This window comes from Bactrocera tryoni, unplaced genomic scaffold, assembly GCF_016617805.1.
Source record: "Bactrocera tryoni isolate S06 unplaced genomic scaffold, CSIRO_BtryS06_freeze2 scaffold_25, whole genome shotgun sequence".
NCBI classification, from domain to species: Eukaryota; Metazoa; Arthropoda; class Insecta; order Diptera; family Tephritidae; genus Bactrocera; species Bactrocera tryoni.
Window position 1 is genome coordinate 31927750 of NW_024395977.1, and position 22902 is coordinate 31950651.

Genomic DNA, 22902 nt, shown 5'->3' on the forward strand with positions numbered 1-22902 from the left:
TTGTAGGAAAGTGTGGTGAAAGTACATCAACATGTTTTGAAAAGCTGATTGGTTTTGCGGGAGGTGAGATAATTTGCAGGGAAAAGGTGTCGGTGAAAGTAAAATTTGATAAGGTCACGCGTTTAGTTGATTTATTGGTTATAAATGATGACGTAATGGATTACGATGCCATAATTGGTATCGACATACTGTCAAAGGGAAAGGTGGTAATTGAGGGAGGTACGTGTAGGATAATGGCGATTGAAAGAAGTGACATTGACGTAGGGAGTGAGTTGCAGTTTAGGGTTGAGCAAGAACTACTTGAGTTGTTAAATACGTACGCACATTGTTTTGGAGAAAGGCTAATAGAGTTAGGGAAATCGAAGCGGTTCAAAATGGATATCCAGGTAACGTCACCGAGGCCGATTTCAAAAAAGCCGTATGGTATCCCCATTCCAAAACAACGTGTAGTAGAGGGTATTATTGAAAAGTTGCTACAGCTAGGGATAATTCGCAGGTCTTCCTCATTGTATGCGTCACCAATTGTGTTGGTGCGTAAGCAAAATGGGGAGGACAGATTATGTATCGATTTCCGGGAGCTAAATGCGGTAACAGAGAAACAGCCATGGTTGATGCCCACGGTAGATGGAGTTTTAGCCACGTTGTCAGGCAAGAAATATTTCACGACGTTAGACCTTATGTCAGGATACTACCAGGTAGAACTGGAAGAAAGTGCTAAACCTTTCACAGCGTTTGTGACGCATAATGGCCATTACGAGTTCAACCGAATGCCGTTTGGGCTTCGGAATGCGCCATGCGTGTTTCAACGAATGATGTCACAATTAATAGAACCGTTGGGGGATAGAGTGGTGTGTTATGTGGATGAGGTTGTTATAGCGACGGATACAAGGGAAGAAAATGTGAGGTATTTAGAGCAATTTTTGCAAATTATTCAAGAGGAAGGGTTAACGTTGAGGCTTTCGAAATGTTCATTTCTTCGTTATAGCGTGAATTTTTTGGGCCATGTGGTAGACGCGAATGGTATTCAACCGGGGGCTGTGAAGACGGCAGCCATTAGAGAGTATCCGACACCGAGTAGCCAGTTAGATGTTCGACGCTTTTTGGGTTTGACGGGATTTTTCCGCAAATTTGTGCCTGGGTGTGCCTTGACCGCCAAACCGCTCACCCAGCTTACGAAGAAGAGTGCAGAATTCGTATGGACCACAGCATGTGAAGAAGCATTTCAGCATCTGGTCCGGTCAGTGACAACCGCGCCAGTCCTCACCATATACGACGTCTCGAAAGAGCATGAGCTGCACACTGATGCTTCCAGTGTTGGCGTCGCCGCAATTCTTCTTCAGACAGAAGCCAATGCAAGTTTGCAGCCGATCGCTTACTACAGCAGGGCGTGTACAGCCCAAGAAGCGAAATATCATGCCTACGAACTAGAGGTGCTTGCTGTTGTGGAAGCGTGCCAGCGTTTTCGAATGTTCCTTTTAGGAAAGCGCTTCAATATTGTTACTGATTGCCAAGCAATAACAACTGCAAAACTATCGAAACCGATGATACCTAGGGTGGCCCGATGGCTCCTTAAGTTACTTGAGTACGATTGCAATATAATACATCGGGCTGGGTCACGTTGATGCGATGAGTCGGGCACCAATCAAGGTGTCAGAAGAAGTAGAAGACGTAGGGGCCAATATATTGATGTTGTCAGTTGATGATTGGATGGCTACAATGCAAATGCAAGACGACAACCTCAAGCATATTATGGGCGTATTGCAAGGGATTGTGCAGTCCGATCAAAGGTCCAATATAAATTCAGAATACACGTTGAAAAATCACAGATTGTTTCGCAAAACCGGGAAGGGGGAGCCGTTGCTTGTTGTGCCAAAGGGAATGCGTTGGAGAATAGTAAAGATGTGTCATGACGATGTGGGTCATCCGCGAGTGGATGGGACAGTTAAGAGAATTCTGCAACACTTCTGGTTCCCTCGACTTAGAAACTTTGTAAAATCTTTTGTTAAGTCGTGCATCGATTGCTGTTATAGTCGTGAGCCATCACGGAAGCAATGCGAACTTTATGGGATGGATATCCCGCCTCTGCCGTTTGTAACTATACACCTAGATCATTTAGGTCCGTTTGTCAAGAGTCGACATGGGTATGAATATGTATTAGTCATTGTCGATGCATTGACGAGGTACACAGTTGTCGTACCGACCCGGTCAACAAAAACGAAACCAGTTATTGATGCCTTGAACCAGCTAACACTGTATTTTGGCTTACCGCAACGAATTGTCACGGACCGTGGCACAGCATTCACGTCGGCAGCATTTACAACCTATTGTGAAACCTACAGCATGCAACACATTAAAGTGGCCGTGAGAACACCACAATGGGTTAGCGGAGCGGGTTAACCAAGCGGTGCTGGCTTACTTGAAGACGTCCACAAGTTATCCCAAAGACTGGGATGCGCATATTCGTCAACTACAATGGACAATGAACACAAGGGTTAATACCACTACCAAGTTTGCGCCAATAGATCTGGTGTACGATTTTCCATTGCGCGATCTGAAGGGAAATAGGGTGTTGGCCGCATTGCATGATGAACAATTTCATATGAATGGTCGACGTTCTGAGGCGATTGAAAATATCAAGAAGGCGCGTCTGAAATGGAAAGCAAAAATCGACGCTAAGTACAGCAAACCAGTTCCATATCAAGAAGGCGACCTAGTACTACTAGAAGCACCACCACAAAGTACTGGAGAGTCGCGTTAACTCCAACCCAAATACAAGGGGCCCTACGTTGTTAAGAAGGTGTTAAGGTTCGACAGGTACGTGATTGAAGACGTTGATGGGGCGCAATGTACACGAAGACGATACAGTACAATTGCAGCCTCCGACAAAATGAAACCTTGGTGTGCCCTGTTTCCGGAAGTAGACGACAATTATAGTTCGGAAGACGAAGTTGACACCAGGTAAACTCGGGACGAGTTTTGTCAGGAGAGGCCGAGTTGTCATCACTATGACGTGTCATCTCTATTTCTTTTACATATACTCATACACTTGTTCATTTTCGTCTATGTATTCATTTTCATTCATTTTCTGTATTTGTTAATTTTGAGTTCAAGTTTGTATTCAATGCTAATAAAATCAGTTGCCAAGAAGTAATAAAACCGAAAGGTCCATTTGACAAGAAGCTAAGTGTCAATTACTTGTACAATATTTGCCACCACGTGGTGGTATGCCAAACTTTTCGTCAAAATTTGTTATATGTCTAATGTACATACATTCATAATAACAAGTGTCGCAGGCATCTTTCGCATCTCCGTTGTCACGGTCAACCAATGGCCGAAACTGGCGTTCGTCAAAGAGTCAAGTGCTGAACACATTGAGCGCGAATACACACGTCCTTATGGACACAGTTATATAGTTGTGAAGCTGCCTCAATAAATGTGTCCCTAAGAACGTGTGTATTCTAATATTTGACAAATGTCGCTTGCAGTTTGTCGCGCTCATTGTGTTCAGCACTTGTGTGATGAAAGAAAATCCAAGCTGTGCCGACAAAAATAAACGAATGGCCGCCAATTGTCACCGCTTCCCTTGCCGCTGTACAGCTCCGCCTTCAAACCAGCGTAAATATGTATGAAGATGTATGAGCGTGCATACATATCGACGCAGATTTTTGCGAGTCACGGAAAAATATTTTAGACAAATATTGTAAATCGACAACAGCTATGTTGTCACTTTTGTCACTTCTTTCTGTGAAGAAGCATCAACAAGTTGATCAATTTATGATTTTTAGCTTTTGCCATCGTCGCGAAAAGACGACTTGTTGGCAAAGGCATGCTCGGGGAGATGTTACGGCCTCTGTTTTTATGAATGAAGCGAGATCGCTTGTGGAATTTGCGCCTGCGTTTATAAATGAAATCGTTTTTGTTGTAAAATTTACTACATTTGAGCTTCGCCAATTCGGCTGTCATATTGACTTGTGGTGCTTCTGCTATTTAGATAATTGTGGTTTTTGTAGAACAATGCTTCAATTTATTGTTGGTGACATATTCACATGTGGACGCATATGTATGTTTGTATGCTTGTGCATTATTTGTTCGGAAGTGTATGCAAATATATGTACATATAAATATATATGAATGCATGAACATGCAGATCAATGCGCGCGCATGTAATACATTATATTGATAAGTGATAAAATCATGATTTGAATTTCTGAATGCGCACATGCGCATACATAATAAGATTATGATATGAGCATGTGCAGAGACATAAGATTAATATGATAGAAGAAGTACATACATGCATACATACATACATATGTATATATTGTTGTGATAAATTTAATTTCTATTAGTGGGAAATACAGTAGGGGTATTCCCTTGCTCTTGCAAGATTGCAGATTGCAAAAATACTATACCGAAATATACAAGAGCACGAGAGCACCCATTGCAGAATCTAGTGATATATGAACGGCTGATTCGGTCAATGTATTGTGAATGACTGTTATGCATGGCTATTGTGAATCGACGCAGCTTCTGCATAAAGTTTTAAAAAAACTGTAACAAATCTTTATAATTTAAATAGAAATTATAAAATCTATTTAAAACTTACCTTCCTCAAAAATTTAACGACATAATATGTCTTTATGTAAAATGACAGTAAAAACAGGGTTGCAATTATATTTTTGCGTGACAGTGCACGCAAATATACATGGGTTTTGGTCCGACATATTTTAAAGCCATTGCAAATAATTTTCTGTGTGTGTTTGTTGTTGTGCCGGTGCATCAAGAGGAAATATGTATATGCAATTCTTGCACCGTGCTAGGGTTTTGCAAGATCAAGAGAATACCCCTAATATAATACAAAAACATTTATTAGAATAGTATATTATGTAAAAATCAAAGAAAATTATTAAATATGCAAGTCCAAATTGACTATAAATATTACTATGCATGCATTTATACAAACGAAAATTCTTGATATTCGCACATTGCGTATGAAAGGAAATGCCTCGTTGACATGAATCATGAATATATCATCATAACTTTTGGGTAAATCTTTTATTTACTTAAAATGACTTATTGTAAAATAAGATCAAATTAACATAAAATAATTTGAAAAATAATAAAAGTTCTAAATACATATTTCCATACAAAATGGAACATACATACATACATATTTCCTATGGAATATCAAAGAAAATATTTTTGTTCAATATTCTCTGTTTGGGAGTATCATGCATACATATGTATGTCACTTCATATTCATATTATATCATAATGGGCATGCATACATACTTATATGTATTTATGTCTCTTCATATTCTTGGATATGTGAGACCAAAGAAAATAAAGCATTTCTGCTGTTTCTCTGGGTGAGATAGAAAACATAAAAAAATGTCTTTATGTTCTCTGTGTGAGATTTGTGTTTTGCACACATTTTTCGCTGTCAGAAATGGAATGAAATATAAACAAGCAAAACGAAAATCGTCATGGGCATGTTAATATATTTATCTCTCTTCATATTATCTGCTTTGGCATATATGCCATGCCATCATATGCCGAAAATACATACATATATTTCTTTCTCTCATATTCTTTGTTGAATATGTGGAGAACTGTTAAAAATGTTAACATTTTACAGTGCGAATTCTGTGCTTGTGAGGTGAATTCTCTACTATAAATCTAACGAATGTTCGCTGTCGAACCTGCACCTTCTCTATACTTTTAAGTTCTCTGGTATAGTGGCGTTACACGCAAAATCGGAAAAAGTAGAAAACCCACCGAGAAGAGTGATAATAGGAAAATCATCTCAAGTCACTATTGGTAGAGATGATAATACCCCAAAAAGAATGCAAGAGGCACCAGGCTTTTTACCACCCATAAAAAAGCCAAAAAACGTAGCTGAAAAGGAGCAATTGTCGTATAGAGGAGCAGTAAAAAACGCCCAAAAGGATACCACGACTCTCCAAAACGCAAATGAAAGATGGGTAGACGTGGTTAAAAAGAGGAAACCGATAGAAAAGAAAATAAAAACAAAACCAGATGCCATCATTATCACGAAGAAAGAAGGGGCGTCGTATGCAGATATTCTGCGGAAAATAAAGAGTGACAGCGGGCTTGAGGAGCTGGGTTCGAACGTAACCTATGTTCGGAAAACACTCAAAGGAGACCTTCTTTTAGAACTGAAAAATGGAGCAGACACGAAAGCCGAATCTTTCCAAAGCGTCTTGGAAGGAGTGGTTGGAGAAATGGCTATGATACAGCCTAAGACCCACAACGTTACCATTGTATGCAAAGACCTGGACGAAATAACAACTCCAGAAGAAATTTGCTCAGCACTGAAAAGGGAGTGTGGAATCCAAAGTCTGGAGACAACGAATGTCAAAAGTCTGCGAAAAACGCGTAGTGGCACACAAATAGCACTTGTATGCATGCACGCTCAAGATGCTAAGGCTGCACTCAAATTGAGAAAAATAAAGATTGGGTGGTCAATATGTCGCCTTCGAGAATACTCGCCTATTCCCAGGTGTTATAAGTGTTTCCATTTGGGTCACATGGCTCGTAAATGCTGCAGTTTGACAGACAGGACACTTAGCAAAGTCGTGCACAAACGTTCCGAGCTGTATGCTCTGCAAAGGGGAGCACTCTGTATTGAGCACGGCTTGCCCAAAGTACCTCGAGATGATGAAGTTTCTAAGTAAATGAAGATACTCCAGCTGAATCTAAACCATTGCGCAGCAGCACAAGATCTGCTAGATCAGACAATCATAGAAGAGAACATTGATGTCGCCATACTAAGTGAGCAATACTCCCAGCGTCCGGAAAGCACATGGATTGCAGACAAATCTGGCAAGGCAGCAATATGGTCCTGCAAAGGGCAACCTTTTAAGACCTGCTCCAGAGAAAAACATAATTGCTTCACATGGGCGAATATTCAGGGGATTTATTTTGTAAGTTGCTTTTTTTGTAAGCGCAGCAATCGCAGAATTCGAGGATTTCCTCTTAAGGCTATCTTTAGAAACCAGAGGCAAAACACCTATTATAATAGCGGGTGATTTTAATGCTTGTTCAAGTGTATGGGGCAGCAGATGTACAAACCACCGCGGGCGGCTAATTCATGAATTTCTGAGTCAAACGCACTTAACAATAATGAACACCGGAACTCGAAACACTTACCAAAAAGGCAATAAAGGATCCATAATTGACATTATGTTTGTTAACGATTCGCTGAGCAGGCACATTAAGTGGGCGGTGTCTGACACATACACCAACAGTGATCATATGGCAATTATAGCACAAATTCCGTACTCCCTAGAGCAAGAACTTTTTAGCAGAAACCCCTGCCGAAAGCGAAGCTGGAAACAACAAGAATTCGACCCACACCTGATTTTGAGCTAGTCTGGAGTGTATCAAAGGCATCAGGTGACGGGCGCCGCTCACCTGGTATCAGCAGTTCGAAAAGAACTGGTCGCAGCATGCGATGCAACAATGCGTAGAACGTCACATCACAACAAGCGGCGGCCTGTATATTGGTGGAATGAGGAAATTTCCACGCTGAGAAAGCTCTGTCACTCAGCTAGATGGTGTCTACAGCGTAACTGGGGTGAAACGAACGAAAATCACTTTAGGGAAGAATTTAAAAGCCACAAGAAGCTCCTGAAGTCGGCAATTACCCGAAGCAAAAAATCATATTTTGAGAAGCTGTGTGAGGAAGCAAACATTGACACTTAGGGTACTGCTTACCAAATATGTATGTCAAGATTTAAAAATAAGCAGCAGCAACCTAAAGATGCATCTTTTATGGGAAAGGTCGTCGAAGCATTATTTCCGAAACACGACCGGATTTTATATGCCAAGCGACGAAACGAAGCTGCAGAGTCACCTCCGCTAGTCACGGAAGACGAACTATTGGCAATAGCAAAGAAAATCAAAAACGCCAAAGCGCCTGGGTTGGATGGCATACCAAACAGAGCTCTGAAGGAAGCCATAAGCTCAAAACCTCTAGTTTTCGCTAAAATGTACAACGCTTGTATAAAGGATGAGATATTTCCCGACTCTTGGAAGGTACAACGCTTGGTTCTGTTCCCAAAACCAAAGAAACCACCTGAAGAACCGTCATCGTACCGACCTCTGTGTATGCTCGACACAATGGGTAAAGTGTACGAAAGTATAATACGAAACCGCTTGGAAAAAATAAAAAAAGAGATCCACTATTGTCGCACTACGAGAAGTCGTCGATACTGCGAAATGTGGCACAAAAAAGTACTGCACGCTGATTACCCTGGCTGGGCAAAATGGGCAGATATAATAAAAGCCCTGGATGAAATACGGGCCCCTGACTACCTCATAAACATAATAGTGAGTTATTTTAAAAACAGAAGGCTGATTTTTGATACGGACGAAGGCACCAAGAGCTACTCTATCTCGAGTGGATTACCCTAAGTGTCAGTGTTATGTATAACGGGGTGCTAAGAAGACAGCAACCAGCAGACGTTAAACTAGCAGCTTATGCGGATGATCTCATGGTCGTAGCAGTGGCCAAGCCGACCTGAGAAATAAATGTAATGAGTGCTTAAATGGTCTACGCCAATGGTTCTCTTCTGTGAGTCTGAAACTGGCGGAGGAAAAAACAGAAGTTTTACTCATAAGCAGTAGGAAGATAGAAGAACGAATAGAGCTCACTATAGGGGAGTGCGAGTTTACCTCGCAGCCGCAACTGAAGTATCTGGGAGTAATATTGGATTCTAAATTAAAATTTAAAGAGCACCTGGAGTATTCTTCCGCGAAGGCAAACAAAATTTATAATGCCCTATCGAGAATGATGACCAATAGAGGCTGTGTGTGTTCCAACCGGCGATTCTTAATAGCGAAAGCAATGAGTTCCGTAATACTGTATGCGGCACCAGTATGGATAGAGGCAATGGATATAAAAGCGTATGCTAAACAACTAATTGCAGTGCATAGGCTTTCTGCAATTCGGGTAATAAGTGCTTTCCGGACTATATCAACCGACGCTGCTGAAGTATTAGCCAGCATGCCGCCTACTGACATCCAGGGAGACGAACTAGAGCGTCTATATCAGCTATCAACGCCTAAAACAATATCGGCAAGGACAAGAGCACTAAAATGTGGCAGGAGCGGTGGAATTCATCATCCAAAGGGCGATGGACTCACCGACTTATACCAGACATCCACTCATGGATAGACAGACGACATGGGAACATAGACTTTTATCTGACCCAAATACTTAGTGGACGTGGACGCCTTAGAAGCTATCTTTTCAAATTCCACAACGACTTTAGTCCGAACTGTCCGACGTGTACAGAGTATATAGAAGACTCTGAACATGTATTATTTTATTGCCCTCGATTTTCGAACACAAGGGAAAAGCTAAAAACCACACTCGGAGGTAGTCTTACGGTCGATAATTTAACGACACTCATGTGCCAATGGACTGATGAATGGAAAGCTGTCAGCGAAGCGTCAGCATTCATAATGACCAAACTGAGATCTCTTCAACAGACTAGGCGTCCGTCAGTCCGCGCAATAGAGGAGACTTAAATGTCTTGTCCCTCCCACGAAGTAATACTTAACCGGTGGTTCCCTGGGAGAGTCTTGAGTTGGGAGTATGTTAGGTTTGGCGGATTAAAGTTCCGCACTCCGGCTGTCGATGCTTCCCCTAAAAACAAAAAACAAAAAAAAAAAACCATGTAATGTATTTTGTATGAAAATATATGAACTGTGGTATGTTTCAATCACTTCGCACGGTTGATTTATCTGTTTTCATGTTCGTTACATGTCCAAATTGGTTTGTATGTTTATCTAGATCAAATACTTTAGCCGCTAGAGCGTTTTAAAAGGTTAAGAAAACATGTAATTTTTCTCAAAATGTTACATTTTTGTGAACGCTATTGCCACGCCAAGCGTGAACAAGGCAGTCAATTTGATTTCAACCAAATCGAGAGGTAAGAAATTTCAAAAATATTTCTATATTGTACATATATGAGCGTAAATACAACACGTATTTCCATACAAATGTATGTAAACTAGCCTAGGCCTAGCCAAGCACCATTGGTCTCGACTAAGTGTATCAGACCGTTAGTCTCGACCAGGGTTAATCTTTATTTTCAGATATTAATAATTTTTTTATTAAACATATGTACAAATTTGTAATTCTGTTAAAAATGCTTATTAATAAAGAAAAATAAAAAAATTAAATTTAAAATGTTTAGAATTTTAAATTAGGAAAAAGGAAGTGCAACCCTGCATCAGCTTTTTAAAAAGAGCAAATGCAACCCTGCATCAGCTGTCGATTGGGGATATTAGAGCAGGACAGATATACTTTTTTATATGACACTGCTGAATGAGCGCAACAGAGATGTATGATCACATGTATACGTACGTGTGAGGGGAAAACAGTGTAGAATCTTCACGCGGCCTATGGCAAACTATTTACCCACTTATTATCTGGTTTTTTACCCGCTCACGGTTGGCAGGGTACACATTTTTTCTGTATACACTAACACCAACGCACATTTTCGGGTTATTTTTTGTTTGTTTTTTGAATGAGTGCCAAGGGGAAAACATAATTGTCAATAGTGCCAAAAGAAGATCTCAAAAAGGGTAATTAAAAGAAAAATTGGAAGACGCATGTCATTCGTGATCGTACCATCGTAAAGGAAGCTCGTACAACAAGAAGGTAAGTGAATGATTTTTATGTAATTTTTTTTTTTTAATAATTTCCAAATAATTACTTCATTTGTTTTTATAGCATTGGAAATCAGAACTGAATTGTAAATAGCAGCAACAGCAATATCATCAGAAGGAGCAAATATAAATTGTTAAGTAAGTGTGTGTTGTTTGAAATTGGACTGCGCAGTCTAATATAATACGCAAAAATAAATACAATCCAATATAATATGTGAAAACAAATGTTTGTTTTATATTTTAAATGATCAAATAATATTTATCTTTTCTTCTAGATGTTATTATTATTTTTATTTAATTATATTTCTATTCTATTTTATCACTATTTTTATTTAATTAGAGATATTATTATCACTTTATACAATTAATCTTTCATTTTCTTTTAGATATTACAAATTCATTGTAATTATTATTTATTTTCAGGTATTAATAATATTTATTTTGTTTCAACCTTTATTCAGATATTTGTCTTTTATTTTCAGGTATCAGGTTTTTCTTTAATAAATCTTTTTCCAGGTATTAATTATTTTTTTAAATTAAATATATTTTTATTTATATAAATTATAATAAATTTTATGTAAATATGTATAAAAAAAATTTAAAAATTAAAAAGCTTTTTTGAAATTTTAAGAAAATTTAAATTAGGAAAGAGAAAATGCAACCCGCGATTATGTAACACTGCTGAATGAGCGCAAAAGAGATGTATGATCACATGTATACGTACGTGTGAGGGGAAAAGTGGTTAGAATCTTCACGCGGCCTATGGCAATCTAACCACTTTCACTACTTTTGTACCTACTGTTTCACTAGTTTTTTAACCGCTCGTGGTTGGCAGGGATTGAAACATACATATGCGAACAAATGTAAATATGTCACAAACAAACAAAGTTCTACAAAAACATGGCAAGTCAATATGGCGAAGCCAAAATGTAGTAAATCTTTTCACATTTTCATTCAAAACGCAGGCGCACATTCCACAAGCGACCTCACTTCATTCATAAAAACAGACGATGGCAAAAGTTAAAAATCATAAATTGAACAACTTTCTGATGTTTGTTCTAAAATAGAAGTGAGAAAAGTGACAACATAGCTGTTGTCGATTTAAAATAATTGTCAATTCTAAAATATTTTTCGGTGGCTCGCAAAAATCTGCGTCGATATGTATTCATGCTCATACGTATCCATTCATACATATTTACGCTAGTTTATTGGCGAAGCTGTGGCAAGGGAAGCAGTGACAAGCGGCGTTCCTTCGTTTGAGTTTTTCCGCACAGTTCCGATTTTCTAACAACACAATGTTGTGACGCTTTGTCGTCCTGTCAGTGCTTCGACACATTGACTCTTTGACAAATTATTTTCGGCCATTGGTTGTCCGTGACCACGGAGATGAGAAAGATGCCTGCGACACTTGTTATTATGAATGTATGTACATATGTATGTGGCGCGCATTTGCTTTCGTCAACATACAGAAGAATGTGCCAAAGAAATAATATATGTATGTATATGCCATAGAAATTCTATTGGTACAAATGTAGATATGATAAGGGAATAATGGGAATATACGTAAATATGTGAAGGTCATCAATTTTTTTTTTTGAAGAAATGAAAGGAATGACCCAAGACGTGTTTATATGAGCACATTTAAGTTCATTTGGCACATCTTCATCTTGCAATTGTCGAAATATGTATGTATAATTTATTTGAAACATTAATTTATATAAAATTACTTTTTATCTAACTTTTCCGAATTTTGTAAAAAAATTAAAATTGTTACCATTTTTCGGAAAAAATGGTTCATACAATACAAAATAATCACGCATATGAGACTTTGCATATTTTTTCTTCAAAGCATTTCTCTTTATTCATTCTCGCACAAAATCAGTCGTTTTACATATATGTATTTCTGCCATTGAACGTGCTCATTTCTGCTAAATAGCAGCGAGAATGGTGAATTCCGTACTTCAAGTTTATCAGATCTGTTGGCCGTCAAATCGAACATCATACAGAATTCAATTTGCACCTTCTCTTTGTTTTAAGTTCTTTGCTTCACCTGTACTTCCAGTTTATGGCTTTTATGCACCCCACTGTACTGGTGATCGGTTGAGCCCCCAATTTGTGGAAAAGAAAAAATGAGCAAGTCCGATTTATGAAAATTAAAAAGACTAATTTCCGAGTATAATATAATTTGGTGTTTATTCGACTTTCTGCTTTGACGTCCGTTATCCAAGTGAAGTGTCCGTCAGGAATAAAGGGATGTCCAACTTATTCCAGTGTGAGAACGCTTCAAAATAAGCGTTTTTTATAACATTTTCCATTATGGCCAGATTGAACAAAATAATAATTTGTGGGCATTTAAATTTAAACACCCAACATTTAGTACGAATAAAAATTACTATATAGTGGCTATTTATTATATGGAGAAACTATTTAAATCTTTTTAAAGTATATTAGAACAACTGACTTTTGACCTTTCAATACCCAATAAAAGGATTTAAGCTTGTTAGCTCTCTATCATTAAAAGTTTTTAATCATTTTCCATTGAAAATAAATCTACGATGCTTCAAATTACAAAAAGTTTCATCAAATATCTTTAAATTTCCCAAATTTATTTAATATTCATTGTTTTACATTTTTTATAAGAGGTCTTGAACGATGCAACAAATCCCTCCGTTTATATATTTTTTTGGTAAGATTTCAATATGGCCATCGCTCGTTTCCAATTGATAAACGTCAAAACCTACTGAACTTGATTAGCTGTCAAAGTTCAGTAGGTTTTGACGTTTAGCAATTGCTCTATCACTTTCAGTGAGAACATTATATTTTTGACACAAATACATTAATACATAAAAATACACATGTAAGCAATAAATTAAATAAAAAGTATATACAGTCCACTAACTGTCAAGTGCAATGGTAAGCAACAAAATTGTAATATAAGACTTACTCATAAAAATGTGAAAATCATTGCATATAAAAGAAAACTTATAAATTAGAGTATACATAATACTAATATTACTATACAAAACATACATACTCCAAATATTAATGCACACAAGCAACAGATAAGAAAGTATCAAGCGTATGTACGTACATATGTACTTCCATATGTGTATAAGTGTGTTAGATGTACTAATCTAAATAGCTGTAAAATATCAATGGCTTGGTATCTGAAGAATGCAATAAAGATAAAATACATATTTACACATGTGTATGTACACTAAGCATACACACATATGCATATGTACCTAGTTAAGAGATTAGAATTAATAAATGTATTGACGAAACAAATTTAAATAAAGAATGTCAGAGTCAAACGTGAACTCTCACAGTACGGATTAAAAAGAAGTCTTTTTCTGTACAGAGGAGTTGGACATCTCTTTATCTCTGGTGTCCGTTTTTGGTGTTATTCCGTTTGCGTCTATTTCGTTCAATCTGTGTTGTCGTGTGTCAAAAACGTTCAGTCCGCACGGTCGCATTTCTTCGTTCTACATATGTATATGCCACTGTACAGAAACGGTGATCAAATACCTACATAAGTAATACCCTGTACACAAAACTTAGATGCAATGCACATGTTAAAAAGAAAAAAGAGGAATTAGAAATAAAATTCAGAAACATGTAATAGCTACTGGGTAGAAACTCTGCCCTATCCATATATAACGAAACTCTTGTTTACAGGCAAGTTCTCAAATTAGTTTAGACTTGTGGGCTGCCCAAGCACAAATCCAGCGTTTCCAAAGCAAATTTTTAAGATGCGCCGTCAATGCGCCTTGGTATGTCCTCAGTCACGATCTGAAACGAATTCTTGGAATTGAATCAGTTGACGAATCAATCAACAAATATGCAAAGTTTTATATGGAAAGACTTTCTGGCCATGTGACTTTCACTTCCTAATTTCATGCTATTAGGTGAACAAGACTATTGTAATCTGTGTTAATAAAAATATAAAATCAGGTTTTGGATCAAGGCTGTGTTCGAGCTGCTTAATAATTACCGCAATAATGTTACTAACTTGATAATCTGTTGCTGATGCTCAGCTGATATTTTGCTGATATGTATATTACAGTTTTTATTTCTTGCAGAAGGGTTCTAAGCAAAATTGTAAATTTTAACGTATATAATTGCTGACGAAATATTGTAAAATTAAGGTGAGTATTTCATGAAAAATACGAACAAAAGAAGGCAAAGAAGAAATCGTTTGTTTAAAGAATATTTCAAAAAAGAAAGGTGATAAAAGTAAAAGACTTTTTCCGAAGTATTGAATTATACCCTGATGATATTCTTTATTACATTAATACATTATATCAAACATAATATTAATATTTAATAGAATATTCACTTACAATTCCTCCATCTTATCGCGCATCCAAAATGTTTATCAGAGATAAAGAGATACCCAACTCTTCTCGCATTGGAAGTAAGAGAGCAATTGCTTAAGGTCAAAACCTACTGAGCTCGATCAACTGTCAAAGTTCAGGTGGTTTTGACGTTTGGCAATTGGAAACGAGGGATGACCAAATTGAAATCTTACCAAAAAAATATGTTAACTGAAGGATTTGTTACATCGGTCAAGACCACTAATAAAAAATGTAAAACAATGAAATTTTAATGTATTTGATGAAACGTATTAATTTAATTTTCAATGGAAAATGATTAAAGACAGCTAACAAGCTTAAATCCTTTTTTTGGTTATTAAAAGGTCAAAAGTCAGTAGTTTTAACATGCCACAAAAATATGTAAATATTTTCTCCATATATTAAACGACCTCTATAAAGTAATTTTTAATCGAAATAATTCTTAGTTCTTTTTATTTAAATACCCAAAAGTAATTATTTTGTCCAATGTAGCCATAAAGGAAAATGTTATCAAAAACGCTAATTTTGCGGCGCTCTAACACTGGAATAAGTTGGGGATTCCTTTATCCCTGATGTTTATGTTCCATTTATAACGCTAGTGATACGCAACAGATGCGTAACAATTTGTCGATAGAACGTGTGACTTTGACAGTGTTGCCAGAATTTTAGCGTACAACTTGATGCTTTCTCATCAAAGGCATCACTGCAGCAGTAATTGCACAACGAACACACCCCAACTACCCTCCTCAATAGCACATTTGAACGAAATTTTGTAAAACTCTTAAAGCAACCTTGAAATGTATGAAATACTTACAAACTTATGTCTTACTTTAGTTCGTTACTGAACATTGATCGAAATATCCTGAACGCATAATAGCATTACAATATTTGGACTGAAATAATTATCTTCTGACGATCAGTAGAAATACGTGGAAAATCCAATTGGCTTTATTGTGCTGCAAACATAAGTAATTGAAGAGTGAACGCATCTCTATCCTTAAATTATGTTAGTCCTAGAGATACAACAAAAGCAATTAGTTTCTTAGACCTTATTCCCACATAAAATTTTTATAAAAGTACGGTATGTATAAGTAGTTTTAATGTAAAGGGCATCTTAACTATTTATTATGAGTAAAAAATGTACATCTTATTATATACATACATATGTATGCAACAACATAATGAGTATGGATTAGTTAGTTATGGATGGAGTACGAGGGTAATTGGCTTAACATCGCGTATGTATTCTTCAAAATTTTTATCTTCTTGAAGAGAGGGATCCATTACATTAATTAATTGTGGAAGCAATGGATTATCCTTGGCCTTATTAAAACTATGGGTGTTGTAAGTATGTCACTAGTATTTAGATCATAATTTGCCGCCATTCGTATACGTCGAAACGTTGCATGCACCATTTTTTTTGCATATTCTTCGCTATATAAATCTTGCTTGTTTACGTATTCCACAAATTTTAGCATTTTGTTTGTTAGTTCTTCCCGTTCACTAAATTCTAAAGCCACTAATTCTTGGTTTCTTCCGGAAATATTTGTTTCACAATACTTGAAAGGAGTAAATTATACAAATCATTATCATTGAAATCTTCCCCAAGGTGTGCTAGAGTTAATTTTTTTAGGAAATGTGGCGATCCGTCGATGAGTAAGAGTTGTCCTCGAAAGCCAGCCTTTTCAAGCATTGCAGCTAATTTTAGTGCAATAAATGATCCATAGGAATATCCAATGATATAAAACGGTTCCGTAGATTTTAATTCTGCTTTCACGTCCTGAAAATAGTAAAACATAAGAATTTTATATAGAATAATGAATTTTTGCATACTTCAAAACATGCTTCGGCAACTTCCTTAACTGTTGTACATTCACTGAATTTGTGGAGTTGTAAAACATTTGTATTATTCTTTATGTATGATCCGATATTATACCAAGTTTGGCCTGCTGTACCCTCTAAACCTGGTATTATAATGTTTCGTCGCCCAAATTTCTTAATAAGATTTCCATTCCTAAAAGATTAGTGTGTGAAGCAAACATCATGTTAAAAGCGTCCGTACTTTCTCTGTCCCGGGAATCTGCATACTTTTGCAGCTTTTGGAAGGGCACGTAAATCTTGTAGTTTTAATATAAGATCGAAATCTCTCTCCAAAATTTGTTTTATTTCGACAGCCATGAGGGAGATCATTCCCATTTCAGAAAGTGTGGTTCCCAGTGAAATTGATTTCAAATCTCGTATGCCCATAATATTCATGATTGTATCAAGAATGATTTCATTACCTAAGCGGCCGGAATGTTTTTCAGCTACTACCATACTAGAAACTACTGGATCTGGGGTAGATAACGATGTGTCCAACTCATTTAAGCAAGATGAAATGCGCAGCTGCAGAGTTCCGCCAATTTCCATGTCAATTTTATCTTCAGCCATATCTGCCACTTAACCAACTTCACCAACCGCTCCCCATTGGATTGCTTTTCCGGGATAACCATCTTTAACACGATTTTCAACTATTCGTTCCATGATTGAATCAGCCATGCCGTAATTAGATTGTCCAGCGTTGCCACGCCCGCATGAAACACTCGAAAATACAACAAAATATTCCAGATGCGGACAATGTAATCTAGATAGTTGGTCCAAATTTTTTGTTGTTATTGCTTTCGATGCTAAGCTTTCCAAAAACTTTCATTTGGTTTGGTTTGCAAATATTCCGTCTCTCAAAACGACAGCTAAATTGAAAATTCCAGCAACAGGTCCTACATTTTTAGCAAGATTAAGGAGAGCTATACAGCCCTCAATCGTGCTAATATCAAAAGTGCTAACAATGACTTTACAACCGTAGCTCTCCCATAATCTAAAAAAGGAAACAAATTAAATATTAGAATTAAAATAACAGTAGATAAATATGAATCAACTGTTAAGATACGCTATTCTGTAAGCTTGATAGTCTTTCGATATACCTCGACTGGAACTCAGAATCAATTTACGTGCGCCTCGTGTTACCATCCAATCAGCCAACTCTAACCCAAGACCAGCTAAACCACTCGGTATTATATAGGTAACGTCCGGTTTAAAATATATCTGTTTTAAGACTTTCACTGGCAACGTTAGTTTCGATTCGGAACTCTCTCGAACTTGAATTGAAACCTTTCCAATATGTTTCCCTCCTATGAGATGCCTAAACGCTTGTTCAATTTCATGTCATGGCATATGTTTAACCCATCTTCGGCCGCTACATGAAATCACAGTAAGTTTTTAATTTCCTTTCGAAGGGGTGGTTTTATGATCATAATCAAGAATAATTTAAAAAAAAAATTTTTTTTTGACCAACCGTTTTCTTGATATGAACTGGTCGAAAAATCGACCGCTGGCCAAAAACCGTCAAGTATGAAAAAATATATATTTTTTGTTTTATTTTCTTTAAGAAAAATTTAATGATTTTAATTAAAATTATTTGCTCTTATTTAAAAGATATGTATTTTTTATATAAGACATGTATATTGTAGTTTTTATGATATTCATCAAAACATTTAGTATGTAAATAAACGTTAAATTTTTTGCAAGTAAAAATAGTATGTTTCTTGCATAACTTACAGCGCCGATATTTATTTTTAAGACTTCTCATGACGGCGTGTACCTTTTCGTTGATCTGAGAGAGGTTCAATGGATGTCCAGAGTCCTCATCTTCATCTCCATTCTCGTAATCTTCCTTATTGTCGTAAGTCGACAAATTGTTTGTGACTTCAGATCGAAAATCAATTTGTGAAAGTGGTTTCGTCTTTTAAAATTTTGCTAACATACAATGCAACTTCCATGCATTGACCATTGCGTTACCAAGAGCATTAATCCATATTGGCCACCACCATTTTTTTCCTCGTATACATATCCGATAGTTGGCCACAGCATTGTCATGAAGATCCACTCCACCCATACCGTGATTATATTCTTGTATTACTTTGGACTGTGGAATTTTGATAGTTTTCTTTTGCTTCCGACAATATCTTTTAGCACATATGTATGTACATACCATTGGTTCGGCTGAGTTATTAGTAATAACATTGACAACAGCGTTATCGTTCCACCGTCAATATTTCTTGTTGACCATCGAGTAGCTGGTCAAACGCCCCGCGTTTCTCTTTTTTTAAATTCCTTAAGGGCGATTTTGCTATCCTATTTTCACGTATAGTACCGGTTGCAAAAAATCGAGGCTCATTCAATAGGCACATAAGATGATAGGATAAAAAAAAAATTGTGAAAGAAAATAATATGGCAGTCGGGGTCAGTTACGTTAGCAAGCAAATCTAAAACAGTTTGTGCTCCTAGACCGATATTCTTATCGTGAGGGGTTGCTGCACCCCCATATAGTATACTAGAAAATAAATATCCACTTTCTGAACATAAGAACCACGACTTAAATCCAAAACGAATCGGTTTTCCTTTGATAAACATTTTGCATGAGTGTCGACCAAAGTATGGAATCATCTGTTCGTCTACGGAAAGAATATGGCTAAAAACTCCGAACTGCATAATATTTTTATTGAGAGCATCAATAAGCGGGCAAACCTTGGCAAAACGATCTACTGCATTTAAATCGGTGTTATCAGCGAGATGTAAGAACCGTTTTATTATTTTAAACCGATTACGACTCAACACTTGTTTTACAATTGGAATTTCCATGTCGGGCCGAACAGACCAATAATGGTCAATATGAGGCAAGGTGTGATACCCCGAAATGTACAAAATACCAATGAACCTACGTATTTCCACTGGCGTGACGTTAATGGCAGCATTGTGCTGATTCGCATATTCGTTTGTGAAATGCGTTATCTCTGCAATTATTAATTTATCAAAATACAACGAGAAAATATCACACGGAGATTTAGAGCCTGCAAAAAAGTTAAGTATGAATAAATACTCGTATACGTATATAAGTATATATATGAATTTATGCAAATATATAAATGGCAATTTAAACTAAATAATTAGAAATAGTTAATCAATTGCTTACCAATTTCAGAAAAAATTTCTTCCATTTTGAAAGCTTTGAATTTCTGGGTTTTCGCCATATGGGGACAGCAAATCAGATTTCCTCTTAAATCCGCCAGTTATCATAACATTTCCATGTGCATTAGATGTTGACACTGAGTCCATTACCTACATCCTGAATGTTCTCTCCTTCCAATGAGTATTGAAGTTCAACATGACCAGTGATTTCAGTTAAAAAATCATCATTGTTGTCATTCAGATTAATCCGGTCATCGTCCAGATCTTCTTCATCTGTCATACACTCCACATGAGGTGGTGGAATGTATACGACGTCGACATCTGTTGCCTTGAATACAGCTTGATCCTCCTTGTCATCTGAAGATGGCTCATTTAAAATGGCCATGATTTCACTAATTTTTATTGCTTCGGCATTATCTTCACCAATTGATTTTATTGTACTACGCAAGTTCGAAATCTTTCTTTTTGCAATAACAAAAGCCAACAGAATCAATTCGGGGAACTCCCTTTTTAAATTTTACGTTACGATAGTCAGAGGGAGACAAATATATGAGACGAAAAGGTTACATGCGGACAGGTGATGCCAGACTTAAAACGATAAAAGTATAAAATCCGAAAAAACTAAAGCAAGGGCCGTTAAATATTTGATATTTTGAAGATATATACTTGCCTTTTACTTAATAATAACAAAAATCATGCTTGAAAAAATTTTGTCCTACTTGACGATTTCTGGCCAGTGGTCGATTTTTCGACCACCAAAGAGTATGTAGTTTTAAAAGTTAAAAAACTTGTAATATAGAGGTGAGTTTCTTTTGATTGTTAAAAGTTGATCTTTTGTCTTCGTATACAATTAAATATAAAAACAATTTTTTTTGTTTTCCCAATTTTTTTAAATTAAACAAAAACACTTTAAAAAATTAATTTTTTTATGATTCTACCAAATTTTTCATTTAATGTTTTAACTGAAAAAAACTATCCCTTATGTTTTAATAAAATTCAGAATTTAATTTTTCTGAAAACAAATCATGAAAATAGCACTTAGCTTCAGAAATATGGACCTCCAAAGTTGTTGGTCGAAAAATCGACCAGCGACCGAATATGTGTTAAGGACGAATGTATTACAATGAATTTAAACTCACTCCAATATCCTCATCTGAAGTAAATTCTACTCAGTCGGCCAGAACAGCATGGAACGTTATCTCTTTGAGGAAGCAGCTCATCCCAAGTTTGGTGTCATTTGACATATCAAACTTTCCAATTTCTAAGAAATGTCCACCATGCCCCAAGCAGCGCACTGACGCCAGTAATTTAACTTTGTTTGAAAGATGTTTGAATATGGGTAATCCATTCAAATTCATTATCTTCTTCAGAAATTTTTATAACTAACGGCTCTAATGTCAGTTTTTTTCCAACCTTTTGCAATAATAACAGTTGCTCATCACCACACAAACGGATATTTGCTATTAAACTGAAATTTTCAAAAGTTGTTGCACTATGAGTAGGCTTGAATTTTTTTTCTCTTGTAACTAAAAAGCCTTTTTCAACTAAACTTTTATATGCTGCTTTTACTGTTGTAACGTTTTCCTCATGGCTTAGACCATTGGCAATTATAAAATGGCAGTTGGTTTGATTGACGAATTTTGCATTTTCTATATGAACACCGGCAATATCATCAACTTGTTGATCTGTGAAGAGCAGAAAATCCCCTGCTACCAATGGTAAATCCTCAACTGCTTCTACAAATTTCGTTACGACCGGTTCTTTATTCTTCGCGCCTACTTCCACAATTTTTAGTTTTAATACTGGAGTATTTTCAAGGGCTAACTGGACGCACATACGAACTGCTTCTGTTATATCCAGAGTTGGTGTTGGAAAATGTGAAACAAATTGATATCTTTCGAGTACAGGTATTCCGGGAGCTTTACGTCTTTGAACTGGGCTAGCATGTAGTCCAATTAGTTCAATACCACCGGCAACAATGCGATCATATTTAGGCTCAACGTAAACATCAAAAACTCTGTTTTCAGGATCCATTTTAGTCATAAGGTCAAAATGGTGAGAGCCATTAATCCTTAATTTTCTTATTTTTGTTGGTATAAGCAAGGTACGTGAATCAGTTCCCAAAATTTCAATTTGTAACATGGCATCCATAAATGTTACCCAATTATATTTCCATTCTACTTTTCCATATAAACCATCTCCACGCGCGAGTGTCACTGCGCGGGAAGCACCATTATAGTGATATCCTCTCAGCCTAAGCTCTTTGTAAAAGTCTTTCTTAGATAACATTGAGAATTCCGAATCCTTATATGGTTCGTGAATATTTGGAATTGCTGGATTTTCAATTTCTCTTATTCGCCCCGTCACTACCAAGTTTCCCGACTCGGTAATCTATAAAACATAAAATGGGATAAATAAGAAGTAAGTTGGGCTAAGTTCGGGTGTAACCGAACATTTTATACTCTATCAAAGCCGGTCCAAATTATCAGGTATTCGAAAGCTTAATCTATATACATATATAAAAGAAAGTGACGTTAGTTACTACGCTTATAACTGGAGAACGCCTGGACCGATTTCGCTGATTACCACCAATTCAAACAGGTCTCCGCCCAAACAAGGAGAATACTTAAGAAAATTCTAGAAAATTTTCCGAAAAAAAAAATTATGAAGAAAATAAATTTTCAAATATGTATGTACGATTTTAAAAAGGAAATAAAAACGAACGTGATTTTAAATGCTGGCGCATAACTAAAAACGCCTGGACCAATTTTGTCAATTCTTTTTTTAAAATGTTCGTTGAGGCTCAAGGATGGTTTTCATGGCGAAAAAAATTCGAATA

The 22902-nt window shown here is 36.6% G+C and overlaps 2 protein-coding genes and 1 pseudogene across 2 annotated transcripts; all 3 read right to left on the bottom strand.

Annotated features, from left to right (window-relative positions):
• Positions 1 to 16151: 16151 nt before the first annotated feature.
• Positions 16152 to 18431, bottom strand: LOC120780558 (annotated as a pseudogene).
• Positions 18432 to 18524: 93 nt separating this feature from the next.
• On the bottom strand, positions 18525 to 20524 carry LOC120780559 (piggyBac transposable element-derived protein 3-like). The gene is made up of 2 exons (XM_040112816.1): positions 20068 to 20524; positions 18525 to 19945 (listed from the first exon to the last, which is right to left on the bottom strand). Exons 1-2 carry the CDS (start codon positions 20123 to 20125, stop codon positions 19269 to 19271), a joined length of 735 nt encoding a protein of 244 aa, XP_039968750.1. The 5' UTR covers positions 20126 to 20524; the 3' UTR covers positions 18525 to 19268.
• An 847-nt stretch (positions 20525 to 21371) lies between these two features.
• LOC120780880 (fatty acid synthase-like) lies at positions 21372 to 22475 on the bottom strand. The gene has a single exon (XM_040113115.1). The coding sequence runs from the start codon at positions 22350 to 22352 to the stop codon at positions 21372 to 21374; it is 981 nt and encodes a 326-aa protein (XP_039969049.1). The 5' UTR covers positions 22353 to 22475.
• Positions 22476 to 22902: the final 427 nt, after the last annotated feature.

Bases quoted from the DNA above. Each gene is read 5' to 3' on its own strand.
- LOC120780559 (XM_040112816.1), bottom strand. From the start codon at position 20,125: ATGGCGAAAACCCAGAAATTCAAAGCTTTCAAAATGGAAGAAATTTTT. The intron at 19,946-20,067 runs GTAAGCAATTGA...ACTTTTTTGCAG, and splicing joins AGAAATTTTTTCTGAAATTG to GCTCTAAATCTCCGTGTGAT.
- LOC120780880 (XM_040113115.1), bottom strand. From the start codon at position 22,352: ATGTTATCTAAGAAAGACTTTTACAAAGAGCTTAGGCTGAGAGGATAT.